Source organism: Gavia stellata, chromosome 7 (assembly GCF_030936135.1).
Source record: "Gavia stellata isolate bGavSte3 chromosome 7, bGavSte3.hap2, whole genome shotgun sequence".
Lineage (NCBI taxonomy): Eukaryota > Metazoa > Chordata > Aves > Gaviiformes > Gaviidae > Gavia > Gavia stellata.
This window is the reverse complement of record NC_082600.1, coordinates 9,625,939-9,653,062: the sequence shown is the minus strand read 5'-3', so window position 1 is coordinate 9,653,062 and position 27,124 is coordinate 9,625,939. Positions and strand designations below refer to the sequence as shown.

At 42.9% G+C, this 27,124-nt stretch overlaps 2 protein-coding genes across 4 annotated transcripts in view; one reads left to right on the top strand and one right to left on the bottom strand.

The window, feature by feature from the left end:
- The window catches only part of BRF1 (BRF1 RNA polymerase III transcription initiation factor subunit), a 161,504-nt gene that overhangs the window by 70,550 nt on the left and 63,830 nt on the right, over positions 1-27,124 (bottom strand). The window contains exons 4-10 of the mRNA XM_059819175.1: positions 24,653-24,725; positions 15,908-16,057; positions 14,166-14,259; positions 3,847-3,973; positions 2,268-2,307; positions 2,088-2,180; positions 1,110-1,388 (exon numbers count right to left, since the gene is read on the bottom strand). Of these exons, the coding sequence (XP_059675158.1) occupies positions 1,110-1,388; positions 2,088-2,180; positions 2,268-2,307; positions 3,847-3,973; positions 14,166-14,259; positions 15,908-16,057; positions 24,653-24,725 (856 nt within the window). The remainder of the gene's footprint in view (positions 1-1,109; positions 1,389-2,087; positions 2,181-2,267; positions 2,308-3,846; positions 3,974-14,165; positions 14,260-15,907; positions 16,058-24,652; positions 24,726-27,124) is intronic.
- On the top strand, positions 19,963-22,663 carry BTBD6 (BTB domain containing 6). Of its 3 annotated transcripts, none has more exons than XM_059819502.1 (5): positions 20,107-20,163; positions 20,224-20,330; positions 20,575-20,665; positions 20,941-21,059; positions 21,298-22,663. In XM_059819502.1, the coding sequence occupies exons 1-5, from the start codon at positions 20,122-20,124 to the stop codon at positions 22,328-22,330; spliced, it is 1,392 nt and encodes a 463-aa protein (XP_059675485.1). In that variant the 5' UTR covers positions 20,107-20,121; the 3' UTR covers positions 22,331-22,663. The 3 variants fall into 3 exon arrangements, with proteins under 3 accessions (XP_059675483.1, XP_059675485.1, XP_059675484.1); XM_059819501.1 differs by having other exon boundaries at positions 20,107-20,175; XM_059819500.1 differs by having other exon boundaries at positions 19,963-20,330.

Genomic DNA, 27,124 nt, shown 5'->3' with positions numbered 1-27,124 from the left:
AACTGTTTCTATATGACTTCGTTTGTACAAAATATAAACACACAATCATCCTGCTATGTTTCTGGAATGTGAACACTAACGTAATAAGAATATGAACGCATTCGGTTCATCTATTGAGGAAGGGAGTACCTTATTATAAGTAGGTGCTGTTGAACCGAAATTAGCATCAGAACAGTTTGGATACCAAAATGTTCTGCTGCATCGACCCCCAAGTAAGCTGACAAAACAGATTTGGACAGGTGTGTCTTATGATGGAAAAATTAACTGCGATAAAGAAGAGAATAAAATGCCCTTTAGATATGTTCCGTTCTCAGAGTCATTAAGATGCAAAAGGAATTTAAAAAAATGCCATCTCCATAAAGCTCAAGCACACGTAAGAAAAAGCAAACAAACTTGCCTGGATGACTGGCTGTTTGCAGCACTGTCTGCCTTAATGGCTGTAGCAAAATTGGCTTCCTTAGCTGATCAGTCCCGCTCCCACTGCACTATACAGAGCTATATGTTACAGATAGATTGGGGGAGTTTAAGAAAAATAGAGCAAAACCACCAAAACACACACCAAAGTCCGGATCAAAGAAAAAAGCATACAACCAGTTATTTCCCTCTTACAAACGTATTAAATATTTGCCGTTTGCAAAGATTCTCAATCAGGGAGACAGACTGCATCATGTTTGACTCCAGTAAAACGTCTCCTGAGAAAGTCTGCCTTGATCTAAAATTCTCATACTTGGGTTTTAATTTCCAGTCATATTTACAGGAATTCGCTTCCTCCGATTTCCTAATTGAGACTGCATGGCTTGAAATATGCCCATCAGCTATCATATGACTGCAAATCTACTTGACTAAGAAATACACATTCTCAGGCTTCAGAAATTATTACGCACTCCAGATTTTCCTGCAGTTTCCTGAGGAGCAGATGCCAACGACCAACATCAACAACCAAGGCCACACATCCCATCCAGCCTCACAGCTCCTGTATCTCGATGTTACAGTGATTTATGAAATCGCTACCACAGTAACCATCAAGACACATGGAAATTACACAACAAACCCACAACTGGCTGCATGTGTTCAGTTTCCCCTCTGAGCTGAACTGATCTCCTACTCACCAGGCTCTTGGTCCTTAGTGGATATGCACTCTTTTATGGACTCTGTTATGCCAAGACTAGCTGCAGTGGGGAGCGGACCAAGCAAGGATTCCAGTGCAGGTGGTCTTACAAGAGCTTCATTTCCATTTTTGCATTGCCCATCTTCATTTTTTTTTACTCTATCCTTCTCATGAAGTTCATTATAAAAGTCCTTGTTTAAGTGATTAGCAGCTGCTTCCAGTTCCTCATCTTCTGCCTCCTCCTCTCCAAGTACACTAGAGGTATTATCTTCTATAGAATCTGTAACGGAAAAAAAAACCACAACAGATCATTGCATACCATCTGTTACAGAAACTAAATAAATAGAGAGGCGCTCACTTAAAGAATAAAAATCTTTAGAGAAAATCTGTAGAAGAAATACACAATATTCTACTACAATGTATGAATATGTGGAGTTTCCAGATGCTCTTCAAATTCATTACCCTGGCTATTAAAATCTATTTTTGTGAATACAGTCAACATTTAAAATAGAAGTATTGCGTTATCAAATTATGGCAGGTAAAAGGGCTTTGCAAGAGAAGCCAGCTACTTACTGGTATAATTACAAATGAAAAATAGCCCGTTCAACCTGCACAAAGCCCTTCCGTATCGCTTAGTCAACTGGGGGATTCGGTGACAGAAGGGTCTAGATACCGGTCCGCTGCACTTTCAGTGATGAAAAGGAACATTCTCAGATGCCAGCGCCAAGCTTATACTGCACCAGGGAAGAAAACCAACTGAAATCATTAATGAACTGTCATTGTAATGAACAATGTTGTTGTTTTGAGGACTGATAATTGAACCAACTAATTGGCAGAGAGAACCCCAACGCAATAGAGATCTTGTACTACACAAGCATATATATGATCACATTTATCACAATGAAGTTCATGCACTTAAGACTGCCTGCAGATCTGAACACGTTATTATTTAAGTAGTCACAAGACTTTACAGACTTACCGTCTTTAGTGAAATTTGCAAATACGCCTTTTGCTTTTGGTCTACTGTTTTCTAATTCAATCTCTATTTCATCTTGATAGCTCGATATTTCACCTGTGGTGTTGAAATAAAAATAAAACTCAGCAATCATTGATGTAATCTTGAAGAAATGAGTGATGTTACACTAAACACAACTTGTACCTTCAAAATCCTCCAGCTTTTTTGATAATGCCTTCTCAAGCTGAAATGAAAATAAACAAAATAAACGTGAAATTACTAAAAAAACCCAACTTTGTACTGTTTGTGAACTGTATATAGAGACACAGAATCATAGGGTATTTTAAAAGCAATAAGCAGGTTTTGAATCCCAACTCAAATGACTTTATAGTGTCAGACAGGTAAGACAGACAAGTTTCATAATATTGATCGATTTCAAATGTTATCTCACCCATCTCTATACTTTAAAAGGAACCTGCGCTCTGGCAAGCTGCAAATAAAAGGCCCCATTCTTCAGCAGTCGGACTCTATGACTGTGCCTGTAGATGTGAGCAAGCACAAGGGCAGCGCTGAAATCGCAGTGTCCGGGCCATATATAGCGCACAGGAGATGGCAGAGTGAAATACTGACCTACAGCACCTGGCAGGCTCTTGAGAACATCACAAACACACCTACAGACCTTTAAATCATAGCATATTTAGAACAGTAAAAACAAAAAACCCTGAAAAACTAATAATGTCAGATTTGGCTATGACAGTAGTAAAATCTTCTCCTCTTTAGTTCTTCTCCTTTAGTTCATGCTTTGCAAAGAAATTAAGCCACATGAAAACTAATCTCTGTGGAAGCAGGTGCTGTACCACACAAAAAAAATGCAGTCTCATCAAAGCAATTGGGTTATTGTTTTCATATGTGTTTTAAAAAAATTTTATGTAATGGTACTTCTCCTGACCATGGGTATCACCTTAAAAAAAGTGCACAGTTTCTGATCCAGTTACAAAGCTTACACCTGTGCAACTCTGATCCCTGCTAACCAGGGTGGAAGAGTGCGTACAGCCCATAAAAGAGAAATGCAGACATTAGGACAGCTACTCAAGACCTCCATGCCACAAGCTCAGCTTAACTCGTCACATGAGAGCCTTCAGTTTTGCAAGGACAAAAAGATTTGATGCTTTGTTAAAAGGTCAGGGCACAAGAAGGGAAACACACATGCAGCAGGAAAGCAAGCATAAAGGAGATAACAGTGCTTAGTATAACTGCATCAGCTTGCAAATGGGGGAGCATCTGGGCAGAGTGTGCTGAGCCCTCATCTACAATACAGCAGTCGCGGGCTAAGCCACAAACGCTGGTATCCTGCACAACGTGGAAGCTCAGCTGGTGCTCGTTTACTCAGCCACCCAGATGTCCTGGTCTGCACTAACAAGAGCAGTGACTCTACTTCCCGCAGCGGCTGGCTAAGACGGTAGACACACTTCGATCCCTCACCAGGGGATGTTTAAAGCTGTATTTGAAGCTACATATCTGAAAGAGCACGTCTCTCTGTTAGAGGGAGCAAAAATTATATCGGAGAGAAACTTTCTTTTTCTTTTTAACTGGGAAGCTACCCCTTTGCCAGTAAACCAAAAAAATATCCTTTAGATAATGGGTATCACACGCAGTAATGCTCACCCTTCTCTTAAGAACGAACCCTTATCAAAGGCTGGTCAGTTAGGATTTACTGCTAACTGATTCCAAAAGGAATATACAGAGGGAGGAGAGAGGAGAGAGCATCCGATTCAGAATTCACCTGCTGTATCTTCAATTTTTTTTGACCAGCTGTAAACGAAGGAGGATCACATTCTTCTTCCAAGTCAATCTTCATAAACTCATCTATGGTTAGCTGACTTGTTGGTGTATCTTCAAACTCTGTCAACCTACCAAAGCATACAGTACATTACCATAACAATTTTAAGAACTCTTTTAAAAGTAACAAAATTTGTCAAACTGCTAAGTTACAGAATAAACATGTCATCCTTAGAAACTCTGGCTCAAATGCAGAATACATCAGAACTGAAGTGATACTAATTGTTTCATCTGCTGCAAAGAAAGTATCTTTTCATATTACAAATTAGCTTTTGATTTATTAGAGTATGTAACATACACTTTTTTTGATGAACAAAGACTGAACAGAAATACCGCAGCCACTGCGGTCAATTAAGTATAGACTGACAAAACTGAGAAGAGAAACGCAGCTCATTCCTCCTGTTTTGTTGCTTTTGTTATCAACAACAACAAAGCAGATTCCCAAACTAAAATATCTGTCGTCACAGCTTAGGAGTACAATCAAAAATATTCCTGATATGTTCGCATGATTAATTTATGCAAAGCAAATGTTAAAGTAACATATCTTCAGCAGACTGGAAGAGGAACAAAAAGTAATCTTCCCAGGACACACAGAAGCAGTAGTAAAATAAAGGGATCGTTTGCATATTGCACAGATGGAATAGATGAATACATGTAATTTTGCAGTAATATACTTTGTATTTGTTTAATGTTTGCATTTTAAAAGTTCCTACGTACATGAGAGATCGGCTAGCTCCATGGGGAACTGCCATTAAATCAGCTGAATTTTTCAAAGGAACTGAATCTTAAATGAGACCATGTTGTCATAACTTCATCCACAATTTCAGCATTTTTTACAGGTGGTTGAGAATAAGCACATCCATTTTACAGAAGGAGAAAGCGAAACAAAAGGTTAAGTACAAAGCCAGGTCAGAAAATGTCTGGCAGAATGCTTCTCTGACAGAAAGTGCCCTTTTAATAATATCAACATTTTCCATGGGAAAACGGCAATGATGGGTCTGCAGCTGCTTCACTGGAATATTCCCATCTTCCAGAGGAAGCAAAGCTGACAACAGCTTCCATCTGCAAAGCTAGGAAACTAAAAACGGTGATTCAGTCCTCCCAGCGCAGGACCCTTCAGCATTTCTCCTCCCCAAAATGCAGTCATGGTTTTCTCTTTTGCCTCCGATTGCAACAAAACTCCTTCCAAAGAAGGAATTTTCTCTAGGTCGGAAATTCAGTTTCCAACCAACTCTAGGGTCAAAGCCAAGAGCACCTTGCCATGCTCTCACCCTATACCCTATCAGTACCTGTATTTCTTTTTTTACAAACTGAGGAGCGAGGCAAGACAGCCCACACAAGGGGACATAACTTCAGGACACGTTGCCTGTAGGCACCCTGCTCCTGGCGCACAGTCCACAGGCCCACACAGCATCTTGTGCCGTGAAATGCGAAGGGAGAGCCGGGCAGCTCCATGTAAAACCAACAGCAAGCAGCTCGCGGAGCCCACACACGGCCATGTCGGCCAGAATTAGTGCTGCTGAGGAGAAGAAAGACTCTGAAACCTAGTCTCACTTTTGGAGTTCAGGCATCTCCTCAAAATCCCAAATTAGCCATGTATTTGAGAGTGACTGACAGCCCAAAACTTTCCCTCAGAGTACCAGGGACCAGCTCCCTCCTCCTCTCTTTCAGATCAAATTGGAAAGGAGAGGACGCTGCTGTTGGCAGCAGCAGCACCCAGCTTTTAATTAACAGACTAGAAATCTTTCTCAGCGTTAAGAGGCTTCCAGCGTGCATTACCCACCTTCCAGGAGGGAGCTGCATCCGTCAGGCTAGAGGAAAAACCTGGCTAGGTATTGTTACTATTATTTTAATTCAGGATTCATTTAATGCCAAATCCATGCATCACTTTAGGAGCACCGATCTTCCCAGCCACCATCATTAAATTAGTCATCCATCTCTCCACATATGAATCATGCACTCACAGGTAGTTCGACTTCAGCAAGACTATTCCTCCCAACCAGCCTCGCCTAGTTAAAATGTTATTCTCCTCCCACTGTAAAAAGCAAACACGCACTTAGGCAAAGACACCCAGTTTGTTTACCTCACACTTGCTCCGAGTTTGAGATGAGCAGCCAGACCCAGAGCCCAGCCAAAACAGCAACACCTCCAGGCATGCGGAGCAACATAGAAAACACCAGTAGCAAAAGCAGTTGCTCATGAAGCAAGGTTAGGGACAAGATGACCATGCTTGGGTTTCAGCACTTAACCCCATGCACGTCTCCTTGCGGACACCCGAGGCTCTGTCTGTCCCTCTCCTTGTCCACCATCTTGTGTGGCTCACGTCACGTACTCTGCACCCATCAGACGTTAGCCCATGGGTGAGCCAACGTGCCGGCAGCTGGCACGAGCTTCAGCTCAAGCGCCAGCTTCAGCTGAAGGGTCTTGGGTCTCTCCTAAGACCTTCAGTACTTGGGGCAGCTTGGGTCTCCCCTTCACAGAATCACAGAATCACAGAATCACTAAGGTTGGAAAAGACCTGTAAGATCATCAAGTCCAACCAAAAAAAAAAAAAAAAAAACACCAAAAAAAACCCAAACAAACCACACCACACAACAACAACAAACCACAACACACCAAAAACCAACCCACCCAACACCACACAGCTCCATGCCCATTAAGCTACATCCCACAATGCCACATCCACACGCTTCAGTACACCTGCACTAGGACAGGGCAGAGCTACGTCGCATTTGGTGGTGGTGCTATCAAGGAGCTCAAACCCCCCGCACAGCACAGTTCAACCACCCGACCCGGCCACCAGCGTCCAGTCCCATGTCCATGCCCTCCTCTTCCTCAATCCTGATCCAAGCCAAATGGGGCGAGGGCTGACCACCCGGCGGTGGGGGCTGCCAGTCTGACAGTGTAGGCACAGCCTGGTGGCAAGCCCAAATTTAAAGTGACATGTTATTTCTTCACTTCTCGCCAGTCTTAACCACAAGGCTCTAGCCGTCCTCCTGAAATGAAGAACCATCCCTGATGGTCAGCATCACAGCTGGAGCATCATCTCTGTGGGAGAGCGAGCTCTTCACTCAACATTTTCTCCTTTAACTGGATATAAATACATACCTGTGTTTGCCAACCACTTGCCTGCCTCAACATTTTACATTGGCTGATACCCTGTCTAGATATTTTTAAACATTTCTTTAATTTTATCCAGTGTTTGGACACATGCCACCAAGGCAACAAACTGATGCACGCAGCACTCTACACTGCATGAAACAAGGTAACATTAGTTTGGCAGCTAAGAAAAACTGATGCAACCTTAATTATAAGTACAATAATTTCAGGGGCAAGGGAGTGCCCTCATGAAAAAAAAAAAATAGCTATGGGCTATTTTTTAAGTTCCACATAAAAATGGTATCTGAGTTCATTTTGCACTTTTGCTAATCTAAAAAAATCTAGTAAGAGTTGCCGTGTCAAGTTATGCACAGAAGGAGGAAAATAAACAGATACACAAATTAAGATATTATTTCCTTGGCACAAATTCAAAAGGGCTCTAAAAATTGAAATTTGGCAGACAAGTATTGTCTATTTATAGTCAAAGCAGAGGCAACCACTATGGCTCAGGCTAAGATTCAACTTCCAGTATAAACCCTCCTCTTACATTTTCTCACAGCAAACTCTTTCAAGCAAATTCCTCTGGGAGAAAAGTTTTTCCAGAGCTTGGTGTCATCTGCCCCTAACCCCAACCCTTTTTTTCAAAGAAAAATTTCCACGGCTTTTGTTCCATCCATTTACGGACAAAACCACACCTCATCTTCGGATAAAGCACTTTTGTGCACAAAACAGTAAACCGATTCTGTTCACACTTAATTTAGCTCCCAATAAGGGAAAATGGGTCAGTCATTTTGAAGTTACGAGCAATGTTTTTTTCACTTTGTTTTGTTTCAGGGATACCGTCCAGTGAAGACTTATGAATCCAGTCTACAGCTAAGGAAAAAAAAGACTCCTGTGTGCATCTAGCTGTTTTCTTTTAATGTTTAATTGAAATTCTGCAGCAGTGGGGTGCGACAAAACATGTAGAAGACCATGGTCTTCTGCAGTCCAACTCACAAATGCTTCAGGAGTCCAAGTTCAAAGTCCAAGAGGGACTTGTAAGCAGAGACCATTTAGGAAAAGCCACAGTGTCCTCCTATGTACACACCACCAGCACCTAGCTCTAGCAAGCAGGCAGCACAAAGCAGAGGTATCTTGTGCTGGACCTCTACAGAGAAGAGCAAACAAATTGTAACTTCAGAGACAATTGGTTTTTTAAAGAGTGAACGTGAAATTTAGCCTGAGCAGTCAGCCTTCAAGTTACCTGTTGTGAGAGGTGTTTTTAAAGTACTTAAAATATTTTATTAATGGATTAAAAAAAGTACTAAGCTGAATATTGGCATATTGTTAGCAGTAATACAGGAAAAAAAATTATTGCAAGATAAGCTGGTGGTGGTAATTAAATTCCCTGGATTTTTTCCAAATCAACAATATAATTAAAACCCTAAGTAATAACCTACATGATACCTACATAATCTTAACTGTCATATCAATTACAAATATTCTAGTAATAGATTAGCTGATTTGACAACTCCAGCATACACAAACTCTCGAAAAGTAAGGGATTTACTTTTGTATCTTAGTGAAGCACCAAAATATTGCAGCCAGTGCTGTTCCTACTTACAACTTCAAATAATATCCCCTGTTTTAATTTAACGTTCATCAGCGCTGCCTACCACTCTAAACCTGTGCACTCGCTCATAGGAAAGAAGTTCAGAATTCGCACTGATGTGGCAAACCATCACTATTTTTTATACTACAAATTTGAGAGTCTATTGCATCATCCTTCTTGCCCCATTTTTTTCCAAGCCATACAATGTTTATGCATGAACTATTTATGGAAGTATGTAAACACATACCCTAAAAGTCATACTTAATACAGAACATGTATCAGAAATAGTTATTAAATGCTTCCTATGTAACATGAAAAAAAGTTTTCCAGTATCCACCAGTATGTAGATAAACAGAAGTGTAATCTCCCTATATGCAATCATTGTACATATGTATCATTTTACATGTATATAAAAAAGGTATTTTTAAAGCCTGTATGAATGAGTATCTCATTACTAAAAGTAAGGACAAAATTAGAGGCGATCCAGTTACTGTGGTTTTACAACTTACAACTTATCACCTGAGCTGTGCTAAATTAGTCTGTCGGTGTTCTCGGCCCAATGCAACTGTAAAGACAAATATTTTCACTTAAACAACTTCCATGGCGTACTACATGAATACATTTCACTCCTTTTTGCAATGGACTAAGAGCATACACGCACAGTCATTTACTGCAAATTAAGTGGTAACTGATAATTTATGGTGCTCATTTGCTGGCAACTCTGTCGTTTTTCTGAGTATTAAGAAGGGGTTCCTTGAAAGATTCATTGCACTAAATAAAAGGACCCTTTAGAATTAGTCGCTTTTACTTCCTCACACCAAACAAAGATTTAAATTATCAAAAATTCATTAGCATAAATTTTAAAGCCCTTATTCTGCAAACGCTTACACATGCAGTTAACTCAGGTGAACACTTGTGCCCAGGGTTAGCCCACCCATAATCCCACTGACAGATCTCCCTGGCCGTTCCAGAAGTCCACCAGTCGAAACCACCCGGAATTCTTTGTTCTTGATTTTTTTTTCCCCTGATTCAAGTGTTCACACCACACTAATGAAACAAAATGCTTCAGCATTCCTTAAAATGTTGTTTCATTAGCATGGTTCCTCCGCTGTGGTCTGTCAAAACCATTCTATGATCCCCTGGAAAAGAAAAATAGCGTGCTGCTTAATTTCTTAACAGCCAGTCAGATGAGGAAAGTCAAACACAGAGAAAACTGTTTACAAGATCTAAGCCCGAGTTAGTGCTAGTAAGTTAATTATTGTATCAAAAGTAACAGACACCAAATAATTTTGAAATGACATTTTTAAATAAGTATGAAGTACTAAAAAATATTAGGAATCTAATTAACGTATTAGCTTACTAGCTGTATAGAAGCCGGATTTATAAAAAGGAACATTGCCTGTGAAATTGGATTCCTCAAAAATAAAACCTGTTTTCATTAAAACTGACAATCCAACTTACAAAGGTATGCAATACCAACCCGCATGGATCAAGTTGTATTTTACCTGCCACACTAGAAAGATTTCAAGAAATCATCTGTAAGCCACTTGAACTTATTTAACTGGAGACATAAAATCTTTCCCAGCTTACTTTCTTAGCTTATCGCTACAGTGGCCAGTGAAGGAGCTCCATGGCTGCTGATCGGCGATCAGAGCTGACTCCACCACGAGCTCCTTTACAAGAAGTAACTTGCCCAGTTTTCTGAAAGCTTCTCTCCATACCATGCTCTTCAACCAAGAGCACTCACACAACTCTGACGGACTGAGCACCCTCTACCCTTCTCCACGCTCAAATACCTTAGGTAAACAGCTCCCGCTCAATTCATCAGATACCCTGCACAGGATCTTAGCACGGCTTTACTTGGATCTCAGCTGAACACAGACTTTTTCACGCCTTTCCTTTCAGTCCTGACGTTGTTTCGGCTTCGGTGTTTTGGAAAAGCTAACCTTGCAGCCCCAAGCACCCCTCTTGCCGTGTCTTACCCACCCTGACTCTGACCTCACATGCCGACCTGCTCCTCACCTTGCCTGCGCTCGCAAGAAGCCCACCCGGCTTGAGACTGCACTGGGAGCTTGGACATGAAGTTTATGTGAACTATATATCGCAGAAATGAAAGTAAGAAAAGCTGCAGGCAATACATTTATCTCTATGCATGAATCTAATTTTTCTAGAAAATAACCAATGCAGCCATTGAAAGAGCTGTAGCTGGGTCCCCAGGATACGAGCAAAGGACCCCATTTGTGAAAGCCCCTGCAGCATCTCCACCCAGCCTGGTAAATGGAGTTCCTTCCTTCGTACAAGTCTTGTCTTCCTTCACCAAAAATGTTATGAGAAAAAACATCCACCTCAAAAATGAGCGCTTTAAACCCATTCTGGCCTTTCATTCCAATTCCTTCTAAATGAAGCTTTACTTCTTCTGAAGTTCATCACAAATAGGTTTTTCAGCAGATAGTACTTTATGGAACTGAGAACAAATATTTTTTTTATGTAAAAAGCAGCTCAATTAAAGATAAAGAGAGTAAGCTGAAGAAGTAAAATGCAAGTGTTAACAAAGATAAGCTGATTTTTTTTAATTTCTATTGAAGAAGTGTCTAAGATCTTCAAACATGCATAAGGGCCGCACAGTATTAGATAATGCACAATGGACAAATATCACAAAAATTATTCTCACTGCAAATAAGACAGAATTTACTATGCAGAGAAAGTATGCAATAGGTGAATAAACAGATGAAGGGGCAGAGTATGTAAAGGTTAAAAAGGCAGCAGCAAAGACAGGTGCATTGAATGCAGGCAAAAATACGAGGATTAAACTAAATAAAAGGGTTCGGTTTATTAAAAGTTAATTTCTGCTATCTCCACAGATGATTACACAGAAAATAACAATTTGACTAATTAGCTAATATTTGTACAGTACTTTGAATATATAAAGTGATATATAAGTTAATATCATTTCAATTAGACTGGAAATGAGATAATATTATCAGTGCATTTATTAATATTTAATACATTCACTTTCAACAACAGCAACAAGCTTTACATTTTAATTGTGTGCTTCAAAACATAAAGCTAGAAGGCCCTGTGAAGTAACTACAAAGTTTTCTTACCAAGATCTTACCAAAGACCCATGCATATTAAAAATAAACACACACTCGTTTTTAACCAAACAGGTGGTTACATTTAGAACTCTTGATTCGATGGTGAGTGACAGGGTCCATGGGCCATGCCTTGTTGCTTTTTCCTTCCAAAACAGACTCCCTTTATGATCAGATCATTCATTTTATGACCTGAAGGTACGTCACGTTTTTGTGAACCTCCTCCTAAGAGCTACTCCTCCTGTACACAGCAGTGAAAGAGGCGACAGACTACAGGCACGTAGGGTTTGGTGCTCGCCAGCTGATGGACAACAGGGTGATCTAATCCCCTCTTACACAGTCGCATCAGCTGCATTGCACAGGATCAGAAATAGTGCCCTTCTTAGGGAAGGGCTGCCACCCCTTGCTGAGGGTCTTCCTGGAACAGGAAGCCACGCAGGGCTTTCTTAAAAAGCATCGCTCCCGCATCCTCAGCCAAGACACTGATCAACACAGCTCTGTCCAACCCAGACTGCTGGGCAGCCTCCGCAGGGGGAGAAGGCACCTTGTGTCGGTGCCGCCCCTTCCCTTGCAGGCTTCTGCCATGGAAATCCATTGTCACCAAAAGCAAATTCAGCTTCCAACAGTCTGTGCTTCCCCAAGAGCCATGTAGCAACTGGGAGCTAAATCAAACCATACAGCAGAACCTGCAGGCTGGAAGTTTCATGGTTAGCTGGACTCCTGTTTGTTTTCACTTCAAGAGCTGTCAGGGCAAAGCCATCAGCAGTGAGCGTAGCATCCAATGCCGTCCATTAATGAGCATTCACCCAACTACGCTCAACACCTTCACAACGCACAAAGCAGCAGTAGCTCTTTACAAACCAGAGTAACTATAGCAATAATTAAAAGGAAATAAAACCGTACATCAAACTGAGAAGCAAAGACTTTTTTAAGAACGTGAAACAAGTGCTTATTAATTTAGACAACTTCTACTCAACGGCATTTTGAGAGGAACTCTTAAAAGAAGAGGAAAAAACCTGGAGTGCCGAAAGAGTTATTCAAAGGTTTTTTTATTTGCCTTCATTAAATACTATATAATGTGCTCTTATTTGAAAAACATCAATCAAATTTATAGATTCGTGATAAATACAGTTGTAATTATAGCTGCCTGAAAATAATTCAGCTGTCACGTTTATCCTGTCAAAGTAAATAATGCTGTCATTTTAGTTGATGTGTGTGACTTGAGTAAACATTTCAAAGCATGAATTTTGAAGTAAGATTTCTTCGCTTGAAACAATTGCTCAAATTAATTTTCCTTCCAGCTCTAATTTATTATGCTTATTTTCTTAGTAAGAGCAAACTCTTTAACTATTTAACTAAAGCATCTTGAAGTAGATTGTGGGTGCATAAATCATTAATCATACAAAATTCACACTAAAACACATGACCTGTTGACCAGAGAAAAAAAGCGGCATTTGTACTGCTCCATCCTTACAGCTGTAGTACCTTGAAGCACTTCAAACACTTTAAATTTATCCCTGTACCACCCATGCATGGTAGGGTAATACTATCATTCTTGTTCCACAAATGAAAATCTGGGGCAAAAAACATTTTTCACAATTAAGAAGTGAATATTATTAACAAGTATTAGGCTTGGCTGGATGTGCTTAAGCTGGTCTCAGCAAAGTGGAGAGAGACTCCAGGGGAGTTATCTAAAGACAGACCTTTGTGGAACAAACTTCAGAATATATTGGTGGTACAAAAATTTCCTCCTGGTGGCAAGAGAAAGCATGGTATTTCAGTTAGGTCATTTTTTAGTGAACCTATGGGGAAAGAAAATGTTACAACTTTTCAAATCTAAAATGAGGGAAACTGGGTGACTGCTTACTTCATCAAAATATAGAAAATGCTACTAGATCTTTTAAAGAAAATCATGCCAAGGTAATTGGGAAATTCCCATTTTCAGACTCACATTCTGCTGATAATTCCACTTCTGACACCTTCAGTGAACTTATCACTAGACTCACTGCCCTGTCTTCTATTTATTAACAGTGCAACACTATTGAAAATGAACATTTTAGCAAAGTATTTTGAAAAGTTCTGTTCAGTAACAGCTAAAGGACAAGACTTTTCAGCGCTATATGCTGGATTAATGAAAAAAAAATCCCATAGTACACCCTCAGCTTTGAGAATCAATCAATCATTTCTTCTGAGGACATGACAACACTGTTAACATTTCTGACCTGACATTTTTTTGCCTTCAACTCTTCACCTGTTAAATGGGCACAGTGCTCCTTACGATCTTTACTAAGCATTTGAGGCCTTACATAAGAGGCAGGTGTTAGTACTTAAAAATGACCAGCTAAAACATGTTGTACTTACTTTATTCTTGGCACTTCGGAAAAGGAAAAGAACCTGGTTTTCTCTGATATACATTCATTTTAGACTACACCACTTTTCAGTACTGTAAATGAAAGATAAAAGCAATAAAACTGCACTAACCTTTTCCTTAATGTAGACTCACAAACCTTGACCACCCTGATGACCTCTTTAACAGTACGTCGGAAATCATGCATTCTTGCTGCCACTAGCAGAGCTAGACAATAAGCAGGGAAAGTCAATGTCAAAAAAAGGAAAATTTCCTGAAGAAAAGCAGAAAACAGTCAGATAACTATACCCTCTCTTTGTCCCCGCCTTCAGCTAAAGAGCTGTAAATGCTTATGCTCAGCTGTGTCCCTGAATACAGATAATTGACTTGACTTCACAAACTTTGCTTCCTACCCAATAAAATTAAGCTGATTGCAAACTGCACCCTGAAAAATTCTGTGCTTTAGCATTTGGGAAACCGTGGTCAGCTACTTAAATACAGCACAAGAACATCTCATTGTTCACATATTTCCAAAGTTATCATCTTTTTAGCAGAATTTACCAGTCCTGAATAAAAAATCTCCAGTTAACTCTTCCAGAAGCCAGAAGTGAAACACTGAATCCACTTAAGCTGTTATTCTCATTGCTGTCACCACCATCACTGTCTTCCTAGTGCCCAAGTGCCCTCCTGCAAGACCCTCTATATAGGTTACTAGTACTGGTTGCATTTCCGTGAGTGTGTTGATTCAGAGCACCAGCTCCATTTTGAGGCATCACCCACACTACTGTGCAAGTGGCTGAGTGCGCAGAACAGTTTTAAGCATGCAAAAGTGATTCCTTCCAGAGGAAACTAAACCAGAGCACCATTTCAGGTGTATGTTTAAAGCGCTCCAGTTCCTAATTGGAACATCAGGCTCGAACTAATAACCAGTCCTTTACACAACTCCAAACAATGTATGGCAGAGACATTCGGGCCAGGGAACCAAACAAAACCCACTCCACAGTAAACCACATGAACTGCATATTGCATGGATGGACGTAGGGGACTCAGCACCACCTGCTTCAATCTATTGATCCATGGCTGTTAAATCGAATTACTTGCTCATGTGGATATAGTCTATGTAGTGAATCAAAGACCAGGCTGGTCTCCCACAGAGCCTATACTCACATTTTTAGCAATGTGCAATAACCGAGTACTATTAAGGAAAAGAGGCTAGAAATTTCAAGAAGATTGCATAGTCCTGGCTTCCCTAAGGTTTGAGCGCTATTTTTCATTCCAGCATACACATGTAAGATTTTTCAAATAAAATAAAGCTCATATGTGAACTCTGTGACTATCTACACTCTTCGTTACTCTGACCTCACTGGCTGGTACTGACTACCTTTTAACCTAGCCCTCCCAAACCAGAAGGTTTTTTGTAAGCATCATGACAGCGATGGATCTTGGAAAAAGATGAAGGAGGAAAGGAAAATAGTTCCACAGAACAGGTCAAAGAGAGTATTTCTTGCATAAGACTCTGTGTAAAGACACAAATCAAAGTGCTTGCACTAATGGTGTCATTTTAGCTAACAAAAAAACCTTTTAGCAGTTAGACCCTGCAGAAAGCGGGGGTGAGAGGAGCACCAGAAAGCAGGTTAAAAAATCCAAAACGTAAGATACAAAGGATCTGAGCAAGTAATGTAGGAGCAAGGGCAAAAATGAAGTTTGAGTTTCAGAAACTACTTCGATGAAGACCTTTATCATCTGTAGGTGCCTCACAGCACAAAACCCAGAGAATATGGCATCACCGAGGAAAGTCTTCACCTGTTCCCAACTCCCAGACTCTCTCCCATCCAGCCCACTGCGGGGGAAGCGATACAGCCAGCGTCTGACATACCTGCTCCGCAGAGCCCAGAGGGCCGGCGGCCAGTGTGCATCCAGTCCCGCTTCATTCTCTGCAACAGCCTGAGAGCCGTCATGGACACCTCATGGTTCTTATCCCCAAACTCAAGCATGTGTGCAAAACGAGGAATATATAAACACGGATCTGCAACAGAAAAATAATACTATTATTTCTAATAGCGACCTTTGATTCAGGAAAGGCGGTACTTCAGCAGCAGTACTGCGGGACTGTGGTGGTTAGCTTGCTTCATGTCTCAGCAAACAACACAGAAAGTGCTGCTGGGCCAGATCCTCTGATCACTAAAGGTGCTTCTAAAGCACCTTTTTAGTTAGCTAAAAAAAATTCCTTTCTTGCTTTATAGACAAGAGACCTTTAAGTGCTTTAAAGCACTGCACAAAGTTTTTCTTACATGCTTTTCAGGGTCCAAGGCCGCACATGCTGACTCCGACACATGAGCAGTGTTACTGGTATCAGTGAAATTATGCACAAAGCTAAGCGTTTGCAAAAGCTTTTGCAGAATGAGGACACAACGTAGGCCCAAAACATCTAATATCTCCTGCAAAGTGACAAATAAGCTAACTTGCATGTCTCGTCTCACACCTACCTCCAAACTAAGCTTCGAAAAACATTCACTTGCTTAAAATCCCATGTCCCTAACAAAACACTATTTACACCTTCAACAGTAATTCCAGCTCCTTGTCAGACTCATATTCCACCAATACAAAATGCTCTTTATACTGAGGCTTACTCTCCATCGGCGTAAATTGCTGGAACCCAATTAACATCAACAGCACTATGACAATTTACATCGACCACTGATCTGCCTCCAGATGTATAAACTTATTCCAAGTGTTGGTGTTACCAGCTTCAAACTAACTGAAGTGTGTCAGTATAGATTGTGCTTTGCCTAAACCAATTTATAATTTATCAAATACTCTTGTAAAAGCTACACTTAACACATGTTTACTCTTATTTGAGGTATCAGTTTCTCATTTCCTGCCAGCCTTTTATTGCTTGACCGAAAATCCATGATGTATGGTAAATGGTTAACTATTAGTCTCAACTCAATTTCCTTAGCTGATCCCCTATATGGGCACTTAAACTGATAAAGATGAAAATTCAACTCGAAACACTGGAACAATCTTAGGGATTTACGATTAATCAAAGCAGTTTCATTTAGCACCAAGTTCTAACAATGATGCCCTGTTGCTATCCGTAATTACCAAGATCACACCGTAGGTGATTACGCCTGTCAGCCCTGCAGAAGCATTTAAATGAAAGCATTTATCAAGCAGGAACAGCCAAACACATCTCCCTCAAAACTGAAGAAATGCCAGAGTGCAGTCACCTCCTAAACATGACCCTAAAAATCAAAGGTTTAGGAAAGATTAACTGAACCCCATGATTCTTAAGAGTAGTTGTTCTGTATTTCCCCCTACCTATGTCACATGCTAGCAGATAGTCACCTGGCAGACACACATTAAGGTGCCTGTGACAAATGAACTGTCTTCTCCAGAACAGCTTAGGAAAACCCACCTTCAAATACTTTCTTGTAAAAACAGGTATTAATACAACTGCAGTTTTTAGAAAAGTATGATTTTATAAAAATGTACTCAACAGAAATGACCAATTCCAAAATACAACAACACAAAAAACCCCTTTCAGAAGTGATACCCTGGTTCAACAGACATTGAAACTTTGCTCTTTGCACTACAGAAACGTGTGCAACGTTACAAAGCAATGCCCGGTTTGCCTTCCCATCTCTTCTTATCCCGAGAAGGCCCACCTTCAGCTCCTCCAGCCGCTGGAGCAGAGAGAGACAATTCACAGCGTTCTCTTCAGAGCTGAGTTTCAGGAGCGTTTACACATTTGCATTGTAGCCGTTCAGACATTTCTGCTGGCGTTCATGCCCACAGGTCATTTGACAAAACACTGCACATCGTTAATTTAAATTCTGAAGCTACCAAAATGAGTACACGGATCGGATCGGTTTGAAGTGAAAAGCCTTAAAGAGGCCATAAATTGCTAGAAAGTAATACTACCGATATGTAAATTAAATGCAGGACCAAGCTTAACATAAACATGTCCCACATGGATGCAAACGTTCAAAAAAAGAGTAATTTTTTTTTAAAAGTTGTAAAACCCAAACACTTTTGATTCCTTCCACGTGTAGTAAACCAGCACTGCCGCACCCAGGGTGCGCGGCTCCCAGGCGAGAGACCCCCGGGACTGCCACTCTTACGCATGAGCAAGTTCAAGCGGGGCAAAACGCGTTGGCTTTCCTCAACGGGGACCGTGAAGCGGGGAACTAGAAAAACATTATTTTACGAAAGGAGCATCTGTTTTTCTCAAGACTTTCCCTTCTCTCCCTATCCCACTCTTGACTTGGAACTTGGACTTTTGCAAGCACCTAGATGCCACACAGGCATTAACAGGAATACAGAAAACAATCTCGGAAACTGCTTTGAAGAGTGCCTTCCCCACCAAAACAGGTCACCGGGACGGCAGGGCCGGGGAGAGGAGCCGGAGCCGTGCCCCGCTGCCAGCCCACCCCCGCGGGAACGGGCACGGAGAGCGCGGCCGAGAAGCGCCGGTCCCCGCTGCAACACCCCCGGGAGGCGGGCGGGGACCCAGGCCGGAACGGCCCGCACAACCGGGGCACGGCGGCTTCGGGGCTGCGAAAGAAGGGGAAGAAAAAACCCCGCATCCTCCCTCGACTTAAAGAATTCCGGCCCGGCCGTGCCCCCAGCGCCCGCAGCCGCCCCAGGCGCCGGCCCCGGCGGGGCAGAGCGGCGGCCCGGCTCCCCCCGCGGAGCTGCGCGGCGGCTGAGCAGGGCGGTGCGCGGCGCGGCGGCGCCCCCGCCCGGGCCGGCCGGGAAGGGCGATGCGCGCCCGGGGCCGCCCACCCCGCTCTGCTCCGCCACGGGAGCCCCCGTGCCCCCCCCGCGCTTGTTGCCGCTGCGGTAACCCGGCGGAGGAGGTGGGCGGGGGGGCGTGGACGGAGCGGCGGAGGGACCGCGGGGCTTCCTCCCGGTGCCGGCTTGGCGCGGCGGTGCTCGGCGCTGCGCACGTACACGCCACCCCCAGCCGCGCCCGCGCCGCAGGCGCAGCGCCCCCGGGCGGGCGCGGGGGCGCACATCGGGGCGCTCGGAAGACTGACACACGGCGGGGCGGTGGGCGACTCCCCCCGCCGCACCCCGGCGCTCCCCATTGGCGCGGGCGGCCGTGACGCGCGGCGCGGCGGCTGCCTATTAGGGCGGGAGGCGGAGGCAGGGCCCGGCAGAGCCGCGCCGAGCCCAGCCGCGCAGCGCCGTATCCCCCCGCCGCCGCCGCGAGGGGAGCGCCGAGGGCAGCGCCGCCCGCCCGCCGCGGAGGAGCCGGGGCGCCCCGCGGCCAGCAACGCCCCCGACGCGGGCGGGAGGAGCGCGGAGGAGTAGCGCCGTGTGGCGGCGGCCGCCGCGGAGAGAGGAGGAAAGTTGGTGCGAGCGGCGGCGGCGGCAGTGGGGCCGCCCGGGAGCGGGACTGCGGAGAGCCGCCGCCTCGCCTCGGCCCGGCCCGGCCCGGCCGCCGCGGATGTGCCTCCGCCGGGCGGGGAAGGACGGAGCGGAGCGCGGTCGCTGGCAGCGGGGACCGGGCGGCTGGCTGCGCTTCACCCTCAGCGGGCTGCTGCACTCGGAGGATTTGTGGATTGACTCTCGCTCCTGACCCACCGCCTCAGCTGGATTTGTGGGGTTTTCCTGCCGGATTGTGGCTGCTTTTTTTAATTTTTCTCTCTTTCCTCGGGGAAGGAACTGCCTGCCAGCCCCGCTCGGGTTCCCCACTGCAATCGTGGCAGTGCAGGGGAGGCTGGGAGCCCCCGCTTCAAGCCAAGGTGAGCGCTGGCACCGATCCGATAGAGCATCACCCCTTTCCCCCCGGAAAGGTGCGTCGGGCTTGTAACCAAAGAGCGTGCACGCACACCAAAAAAACAAAAGCCGCCCTGCATCTAGAAGCATACAAAATATCCAGATAGCGGGACTCGCAGTTGGGATTTGTTAGTTCTCTTGCTCATGCCACTGCCCCATGGTTGCCTCAATGGCAGGATCATGAAGTGTTTGACTTTTTTTCTTCTGCTTCCAGAGACCTTAAAGAAGTCCAAAAAGAGTGTGAGGTCAAACGGCAAGGTGCCAGGATGCTATGAGATAGTGCCCCTGTCCCTGAAGAAGAAGATGGCTGCAGAACTTTACCCTGCCAGCACCAACACCAATATTGCAAACAGTAACGCCGCCGCTGCCGCCACCGCTGCCAACAGCAAGAAGAACGCCCTGCAGCTCCAGCAGAGCGCCCAGCCGCCCCCGCCGCCCCAGCTCCAAAACCTCAACAACAACAACTTGGAGAGCGCCAACTGGCAGTCCTTCCACCCCACGCTGCGGGAGAGGTAAGGGCCAGGCCCTGCTGGACCCTCCCCGGGCAGGCGGGAGAGGTGCCCAGCCTGGCCCCGTGCACCTGCGCCCGGGGCAGGCGTGAGGGCTGGGCCGGCCCGGCGAGGGCGGCCCGGGACGGGATGGCCCACGGGGGATGCCGGCGGGAGGCTCGGGCGCCTGCGTGCCAGTGGGGCTGGGGCACCAGGTGAGGGGCTGCCCGTGGCTAACGGGGCTTCTCCCCCCTCCCCTCGCTTGCAGGAACGCGCTGATGTTCAATAACGAACTCATGGCTGACGTTCACTTCATCGTGGGCCCGCCGGGGGCATCCAAGAAAGTTCCTGCCCATAAGGTTTGTGCAGATAATTTTTGGCTTTTTAATACTGCTGTGCATGTCGCCTTCTCTCCCTGCCTTATAACTAGGTTCCTGGGTTTTTTTTCTAATTATGGCTTTCGTCTAATCCCAGAAGTCATTCATGTACATTGCAATTAAAGGGAACAGTCTAAGGCAGTCTTCTGCCTCCACTGCAGCTTTTAACTTCCCCTAAGTGTAGCTCTTATCAAAAGCCAGCACGCTCAGCTATTACTGATACGTGTTACTGAGGCTTCTCTCTCTTTATTTTGCAGTATGTTTTGGCAGTTGGTAGCTCTGTCTTCTATGCTATGTTTTATGGCGATCTCGCAGAGGTCAAATCTGAAATCCATATACCAGATGTGGAACCTGCAGCCTTTCTAATCTTATTAAAGTAAGTGGCCACTACAACTCTACTAATTACATGGACAGAATCAAAGTAGCTTATAAAATATACATCTCCTAATTGGCATTGTGCAATATGGACTTATTACTGTTTACTTGATGTGCTGACAAACACTGAAGGTCAGATTTGCTGCCAGCAAAGATGACTATAGATCAATCTTTCATGGCCTATATATTTTTTTTCCTAAGAAATAAGTTTGTTGTTTTTCTTCCCCCCCCCCATCTAGATATATGTATAGTGACGAAATAGACCTGGAAGCTGACACAGTTCTGGCTACACTGTATGCTGCCAAGAAGTACATTGTGCCAGCCCTAGCAAAGGCTTGCGTCAATTTTCTGGAGACCAGTTTAGAAGCGAAGAACGCTTGTGTCCTGCTGTCTCAGAGCAGGCTCTTCGAGGAGCCAGAGCTGACGCAGCGCTGCTGGGAAGTGATTGATGCTCAAGCAGAAATGGCACTGAAGTCAGAGGGCTTCTGTGAGATAGATCAACAAACACTAGAGATCATTGTAACCCGGGAGGCGCTCAACACCAAGGAAGTGGTAGTTTTCGAGGCTGTTCTCAACTGGGCAGAGGCTGAATGCAAAAGGCAAGGGCTGCCGGTTACGCCACGCAACAAGAGGAATGTATTAGGAAAAGCTTTGTACTTGGTGCGGATTCCGACCATGACTTTGGAAGAGTTTGCCAACGGAGCTGCCCAGTCAGACATCCTCACCCTTGAGGAAACTCACAACATATTCCTATGGTACACAGCTGCCAATAAACCCAAACTAGAATTTCCGCTGACAAAGAGGAAAGGACTCGTACCTCAGCGATGCCATCGCTTTCAGTCGTCTGCATATCGCAGCAATCAGTGGAGGTACCGAGGGCGATGTGACAGTATTCAGTTTGCCGTAGACAAACGGATATTTATAGCAGGACTGGGATTGTATGGGTCGAGCTGTGGCAAAGCTGAATACAGTGTCAAAATCGAACTGAAGCGCTTAGGAGTTGTCCTTGCTCAAAATCTGACAAAGTTTACCTCTGATGGCTCCAGTAACACTTTCTCTGTGTGGTTTGAACACCCTGTGCAGGTTGAGCAAGACACATTTTACAACGTAAGTGCTATTCTCGATGGTAACGAACTCAGTTACTTTGGGCAAGAGGGAATGACTGAAGTGCAGTGCGGGAAAGTGACATTCCAGTTCCAGTGCTCCTCGGACAGTACTAATGGAACTGGAGTACAAGGAGGACAAATACCTGAGCTCATTTTCTATGCATGATGCATTTCACCTTGATTGTATTCCAATACTGCAATGATGCACATTAAGGGATTTTTCAATTTTAGTACGAACTCTGCAGCAGTATGGAATGTTATGCTACTTACCTATCTGCTACATCAGGCTATACAAATAAGTGAAGGAATGCTCTTGAATTTAATCTTATTTTATTTATTCATAAGCTATTTGACTTAATAATTAAGACTGCAACAAGCAGAAAATGTTAAATTTCGCACGTACTGTGCATTTATTTTGTATATAGATAACTAACTTGCAGACTGCAGCTGACTTAAACAGAATGTTCTAAACTAGAGCAGTTTATGAATCGGTGAAATATAAAACATTTTTACTTGCCCTAAATCCTGTGTACTTGATCATTGCTGATCCTATGGCTTGTGTCTGTTAATTTCATCTAGAGTACAGTTAATCAGGGGTGAGAATACTGTAGTCTGTCCCCTGTGTGCATCTACATAGGGCATGAGCAATCACTGCAAAGATGAAGGTTTCCAGGACCGGTAACTGAGACTACCCATCAGCAGCCTTTATTTTCCTTCACAAAGAAGAAAGCTGACATATGTGGAAGCTCAGGCATTTTTGTGTGTTGCCTAAGCTGAAGAGAGACAACCCATACATATAATCAAAGTTGATCAGAATGATCCTGTGGTTATATTTGAAAGCTTCCACTGCCCCATTCACTTGCATCATCCGCATTAACCTCCACAGCCTGCCCAACAGACAACACTGACACTTGTACCTGTCAAACTCCACCCCAGTTGAACGGTGAAAGTCAAAACATACAAATGGAGCTTAATGCAGGGACAGGCTTTACCACAGATTTAGCCCAGAGCTGTAATGCTGGCAGCCACTATCTAAATATACATCCCCTCCTCACATTTAAGAGCAGACAGTAGAGAAATACTTCAGATACGGTCTTGAAGTGCACTCAAAATTACTGATTAGAAATAAGCCACCTCAAACAAAAGCTGTTGGATCTTTTTTCCCTCCCCCTATTTTTTTCTAGAAACATAGTCCCATCTACTATCAGCAGTCATTTTATAGCTAGTACTCTTAACTTTCCTCAGTGATAAAAGTAGGTGTTTTTCACAAGTGTCTGACAATCATTATAGATGAGACAATTAGAAATACTTACTGTTTTTTATAAATCTCTCTCCTCATAATGACCTTGGAAAGAATACTCAAACAGCAGCCTAAACCAGTATTTTTTTTCATGTATAACAAGTACATCTACATTTAATTTAGAAGGGGTTTCTGCTTGTCTTTTCCTAAACTGCACTAATTTCACCTTGAAACTACGCCACAATACAAATTCTGCCTATTCTCTCTTAAAAAAAAAAAAGTAATGAAAAATAACAAGGCAATTGAATTATTGCAAACAAGAACTTTTACCAGACATCAAGCTATGCTAACGAAGCCAGCACACCACAATGGCTGATAGCTGTGCACTGCCACATTAACTATCCGGATGCTGTTTACGACGATGCTCAATACGTGAGCTGCTGGTTCTCTTGCCGCAAAGGCGGGCAGTTATGTGCCCAGCTGAATATATCTGAAAGGGTGTGCGTGTGTGCTGTTCTTGGACACAAAAGGCATCTGATTCTCTAAATACATATTAAGGAGAGTGGGAGTGAAAGTGGGTGAAGATACAGGAAGAAAATTCCTGCATAGAGGTGGGCAACAGTCACAAGACCTCTCTATAAACTTGCCCTTTTAACTGGAATTGGCATGAATTCTCTTGGCTTAAAGGCTACAGCCCAGACAACAGCTTTTTTACCCTTTAACAGGTTAAAGCCCGCCTTCCTATCACCATGTTACAATTTTGGCAATGACTTACTAATTAAAAAAAGTGACTCGCATGCTTGGAAAAAGTTGCTCATTTTCCATCAAGCCACTTGCATTTCAAGCACTGAACAGCTACAGGTGATGGACAGATAGTAAATTTGGCAAATATTTATCAAATGTTGCATCTCTGTGGAACTTAAGTGTGACAGGCCTGTGCAAGCTTGTAGATGCACACAAATTTATTATACATTGTCTTAGCATAGCCTGAACTACTCTCAGAAAAAGCAACAAGATTAAAAGAAAATAGCATCTAGCTCCTGAAAAAGTCTTACATAAAGGAAAACAGGCTCTCATGGTCAGCATTACTCTTCGGCCTGAATTGATTCCAGCTTCATTTTTAAGTTACCACTTTGGTATTTAGCACACAATACTACCTATATATACACACATACATATATATTCTCTTAAAGTAACCATGCAGAAAATACACCCAAATACTCAAAAGTCAACTCATAAAAAAAATACCTATGGCTGGAGCATTTATGCAGAGTTCTCTGGCCAACAGAAGGAAAGTTTTTCCCAGCACATAGACATTCACCTATTAAAAGAAAAAAAAAAATATCATTATTTAAATCTTAAACCACAAATGTTTTTAATAGAACATTTATGCAGAAAGGAAAAAAACCCACTGCACGCTTTTGAAATCTTAATTTTTTTTTAAAGCAGGTTGTTTAACTGAAGTAATACAAGTGATATTCATAGGTACAGAATTAATACTTGGTGCTTGTCAAAAGCTGCACAAATTAGGATTGTAAATCAAAGCATAAGTTCATACTGAAAAACTTATAAAAAGTTCATCATGCTCTTCAGTGGGCTTAATGTTGCTCTGTAGTACTTGGGCAATTTTTCAGTTGTCACCTAACATCTTAAAGCATTAAGTAGACTTTAATATAATATCAGTATATATAAAGTGTCATTTATAGCATAACATAACAAAACCTGAGCAAATACTTACAAGTTAGTGCAAATTTCAGGTCTGTATGATCATGTGAAGTGGGATAATTAAGTATTGCACAAGCCCACACCGGAACTTTTCCACCAAAGCAAGGAGTGGTGCTACATGTCCCGAGGGTTATTTGTCACTTCCTACTGTTTGGACATTGCCCCAGATCACCCTACTTTAAAATAAGATAAATAAATTCAGGAAAACCCTAGACCACACCAAACCTGCTAAGGCGCCAGGGACAGAGCCCTGCTCCCCTCCCCTCCTTCACTGCTGCGCTCAGGAGGATGTAAACTGAGGGGAGGAGTTACTCTTCATACTCCAATTTGCAATTTATAGCATAGGCAACTACATTTGTATTTTAAGAGTCTGAGGAAGTTTTCTTTCACTATCTTAAGATGTGTTTTTGTGGTCAGCAAGAAAGGCAGGATATACTTCAGTTCTCAATCAGCCCCGAACGTTCCCACGAAGCTCCACGAACACCTTGCTCCCCCAAGGCACGTATAAAGGTCAAAGTTAGTAGAAAAAAAACTTCATCCTCCTACACCGCAAACAAATAGATTTATTTATTTATTTTTAGGGTAGTAGATACTCTATTGCTTTCATGTAACAGGACTGCCCCTCTCTCTCCTATGCCAGGATAGTGAAGGTGTTTACCAAGCAGTCAATTACGCAACCTCGTTGTTGATTATAGTACCAGCCTATGGAAATAAAAAATCCTGTTACTAAGTATATTCTCTTTCAGTTTCACAAAAGAGCTTTACCAACATTAGTTTAAAAGCAAGTTTCTCCTCAAGTGTATAGATGCTTCTATCAAGCTAGCCAAAATAAATACATATATTTAAACAAACAAAAAAATACTGACACATTTTCACCTAGTGCACTTAAAAAATCTTTCTTTATGGGAAAATGTTCTTAACGTGAATTCTTCTCAAGTTTAAAAAACCTGAAAAAATGAGAACTTCAAAGAAATCCTCAGAACAATCATGTATCCTGAAAGTGACTGCCCAGTCAAGTGTACATGATATGATGTTAATTCATTCCGTATTTAGTGGAAAGTATTTAATATCTTCCACGCTTTGTCTGACCAATGGTTGGACTGGTTTAGAAGATACAAAAGTATAGTCTTAAAATTTACTACACTTTTTTTCCTGAAATACCAGACAACATAGAAATACTCTTCTATGGGAAGTGAACAAAACATACCCTTTGAATAAGAAGTGTATTTCTTAGAAATAAGTCACTGAATTTTGTACAGAAAAATAAGCACCTACTGAATCTGACACAATTCATACAGGAGTTTGAGAGCATGCGACTTTCCATGAGCCACAGAGACAGAACAGACATTACTACAGCAAAATATCTGCAGTGTTTCGTTGGCTTTAGATGCTCTAGATTCACTCAAGTTTGGAATGGCTTGTTTTGACCTTTTGTCTAAGAAATATTAACATAAAGAGTGGGGGTTGGCTGTAGTTTCAGCCTCCTAAGTTGGTCGACCAAGTTACTATAAATCTTAAACCTCATCACTTAGATCTTGTTCTGCAAGAATGATTTCACTGCGCTAATCAATAAAGTTACTTCAGGGGAGCCAACTACGTATGATGTTTCTACCAGAGGCCTCACAAACTCATCTAGTTCCTTCATTTTAGTCTAGAAAAAAAACCCCTCAAATTCAGGCAAGTATTTCTCCCTCTGGCTTTTTTTGTCACAACATCCAAACACTTGATGTTTGTCCCCATCAAACCATGTCACTCTCTAAGAAACTCCTCCCAAGCAAACTTTCCATGAATGCAACCATCAAAGAACAAATAAATACGAAGAACCGTGAAGAAGCAGGGATTTTTAGTGAAGTTCTAACAATCAAAGTGGGTGCCAAATTAAATCTAAAGCAAAGACAAATGCATAATAAAATTGCTTAATGACTGTTTTTTATCTTCCTCTCCTTGGCCTAACTAAAAGTCTCCGGATCCATGGTCTATTTGAGAAGTAATGTA

Excerpts from the sequence above, each read along its gene's own strand:
- BTBD6 (XM_059819500.1), top strand. The coding sequence starts at position 19,963 with ATGCCACTGCCCCATGGTTGCCTCAATGGCAGGATCATGAAGTGTTTG. Across the intron at positions 20,331-20,574 it reads CACCCCACGCTGCGGGAGAG|GAACGCGCTGATGTTCAATA; the intron begins GTAAGGGCCAGG and ends CCTCGCTTGCAG. Across the intron at positions 21,060-21,297 it reads GCCTTTCTAATCTTATTAAA|ATATATGTATAGTGACGAAA; the intron begins GTAAGTGGCCAC and ends CCCCCCATCTAG.